The following is a 2,767-nucleotide window of genomic DNA, read 5'->3' on the forward strand; positions in this document are numbered from 1 at the left end:
AAAATACTTTGGTAGAAATGATAACCCGTTTTGTAAACGGCGTTAAAACTAATTTTTAGCCATTAACACTAAAGTTTAGCTGTCATTACAAGTGCTAGCTATATTTTACATCACTTCAGTAATATTAAAATGTAATTCCCATAAATTACTCTAAGAAGTCGATTTTAGTTATTTTATATAAAATCGACTTCTTGCGATTACAAAAAGTTTGTTGTCCTGGAAATTAAAAAAAAATAGTGATTATAACTATTTTTTGTTGGATTAAATGAACTTTTTTTCAGTGCCACATTTCAAATGATGACATTCTCTTTCTATGTAACTTAATTTCTTTACTTTTATTTAAATAACTACACTGACAGACAGCAAAGCCATATTATCATATACCAGCGACCCGTCGCGGCTTCGCACAGGTGCAATGCTGATGTATTATACATACAAACCTTCCTCTTGAATCACTCTAGCTATTAAACAAAACCGCATCAAAATCCGTTGCGTAGTTTTAAAGATCTTAGCATACATAAGGACAGACATCCCTCCAGACAGCAGGAAGAGGCTTTGTTTTATACTATGTAGTGAAGCCGCCGCGATCTCTTTCCTAGTTGCAATTAATTTAATTAAATAACCTAACGATTAACGTTTAAGGAGAGACTTAAGTCCTTCTTCCGTAGACGATTGTGAATTTTCATGGCATCAATTAAGATAATGAATTCTGCTAATGAATAATTTTTAGCGCTTGGTTTCTTTCAGATGCGGGATACCTGATGTAAATGGGGCGCTTGCATTGACTTGCTCTTACCAGGTATCGAATACCGGTTTTTTTTTCATACAAATTAACCGGTATCCAATTTCGGTATCTCGGTTGTTTGTGTATATTTCTCCATTTCATTTAAAGCCTGACCAGAAATATATGATCATTGTCAAGAGGGCGCTGTTATTCTCAATGTATAGGGTGACAGTTCAGTATAGTATGAAAAAATTCGTTCCAGTGAAATTCCGCAACATGGCGCGTGATCATATATTCCTGGTCAGGCTTTAGATAATCTAATAACTCATTGTCCTAAATACCATTCTACAATATCAAAGAAATATTTCGAATGCTACGTGATATTTTGATTTTAAGTTATACCGGTAAAGATCCGGGATCCGGCTCTTACTAAGATGTGGTTAAAACTTGGTGTATTTTAAAATTTCAATTAATAGCGCTAGACTCGCTAGAGAATTCACTTCAAGTGTACGGGAAGTAGGATTACCTCGTGGACATTTTGGTCTGTCCACTATCAATACTATCATGCATGACATGATTAAAATAAAGGTGACGTTCGGATGTTAACAGCAATTGCATTAATGTTGGGGCGTCGTGGTTTCACCACTGTATCTTTCAATTTCAATTTCGTTTCAATGAGTGACTTTCGCCGTCGCATTACCTACTGCCGTAATTATTCCATCGGTCATTTTATCAAGGAAATTGACAGATACAGCGGCGGTGGCGCTACAGTAATGCAGCTTTAGTTGACATATAAACGTCACCTGTGTCATGATGTATCAAAGGAGTTCTATTTGGTTAAAACCTCGTTGTGCTGTATAGTTAGAGCAAAAAAAATCGTTCTTGAATGCAAAATGCAATAAGACTCCTCCTTAGAGAGGATCCTTATCATACACGACAAGAGGTTAATATAGGTTACTGTCCGCGCGCGAATTCCGTGCACGGCTGAGGAATGTTAGGAATGTTGGGCGTCATGACAGAGTGGTGTCATTTTGTACGTACGGGCGCGGCGCACACCCTCCCACTTCCCCGACCTCCGAATGCACTGAAATGGCGCGCGGACAGTTAATAGCTCTTGTGCAAAATGAAATATTTAATACAGTAAAATTACATCAGTCAAGTTCTTAGTACAGCTCCTTACAAAATATCAAACAGATCACAATCCACCACTTTTCACACAAATAAATAAAATTGTCAGTTCAGAAGCTAGTTTTACCGAAGATAAAGTTACCAGCGGCGTTCTGGTCCTCGGAGGCAAAGTATTCCTTCCACAAGCCCTGGAACTCATCCCAGGATACGTTAGCTTTTCCCTTGGACATCTTCTTGAAGGCTTCCACTGACTCTGCCTTGTTCAAACCGAAGGAGACGTAAACTGAAGAGAACTCCTCACTGTCGATGGAGCCATCGTTGCTAGCATCTTCCAGTTGGAAAATGAATTTGGCGTAAAGATTCTGCCATTCAAGAGAGGATGCGGGATTTTTGGCGAAGTCATCCCACATGGACACCCACTCGTCGAACGAGACTTGTCCGTCGTTGTCAGCGTCGGCACGGCTCTGCAGACCGTCCCAGATCTTTAATAGAGTTTCCTGAGTCTCCTTATACTTGGCATCGCCTGCCTTCCAGCCGCGAAGCGTGGAAATCTTCTCAATTGCTATATCGAAATCCTTCTTATCGATATTGCCACTACCGTTGATATCAAAGAACGCATTGAAGACGTGAAGGAGCTTCTTCTTTCTGAAGTCTGACACCATTTTGATTAAATTCAAGTAAGCACAATGAGTAACAAGTCACAGCAGATCCTTTTATACGTTTTGAAAGACTGCAAAATGATATTGTTATCTGTTGTGTTTATGTTTACAAAGTGACGCACAATAGCGCCGATTTTCTATATCGCTATCTGACTGCATTGCAGGTACTGTTTGAGTTACTGATACTTGAAAGTGGAGTGCAAACAGTATACAATATGTACATAGTAACCATTATCTCCATTATCTGTTATTACTT

At 38.9% G+C, this 2,767-nt stretch overlaps 1 protein-coding gene across 1 annotated transcript; it reads right to left on the reverse strand.

The window, feature by feature from the left end:
- Positions 1-1,850: 1,850 nt before the first annotated feature.
- LOC134746418 (calexcitin-2-like) lies at positions 1,851-2,545 on the reverse strand. Its single transcript, XM_063680784.1, has one exon. It carries the CDS (start codon positions 2,512-2,514, stop codon positions 1,963-1,965), a length of 552 nt encoding a protein of 183 aa, XP_063536854.1. The 5' UTR covers positions 2,515-2,545; the 3' UTR covers positions 1,851-1,962.
- Between the last annotated feature and the right edge of the window lie 222 nt (positions 2,546-2,767).

The sequence above is a fragment of the Cydia strobilella genome, chromosome 13, assembly GCF_947568885.1.
Source record: "Cydia strobilella chromosome 13, ilCydStro3.1, whole genome shotgun sequence".
NCBI lineage: Eukaryota > Metazoa > Arthropoda > Insecta > Lepidoptera > Tortricidae > Cydia > Cydia strobilella.

Excerpts from the sequence above, each read along its gene's own strand:
- LOC134746418 (XM_063680784.1), bottom strand. The coding sequence starts at position 2,514 with ATGGTGTCAGACTTCAGAAAGAAGAAGCTCCTTCACGTCTTCAATGCG.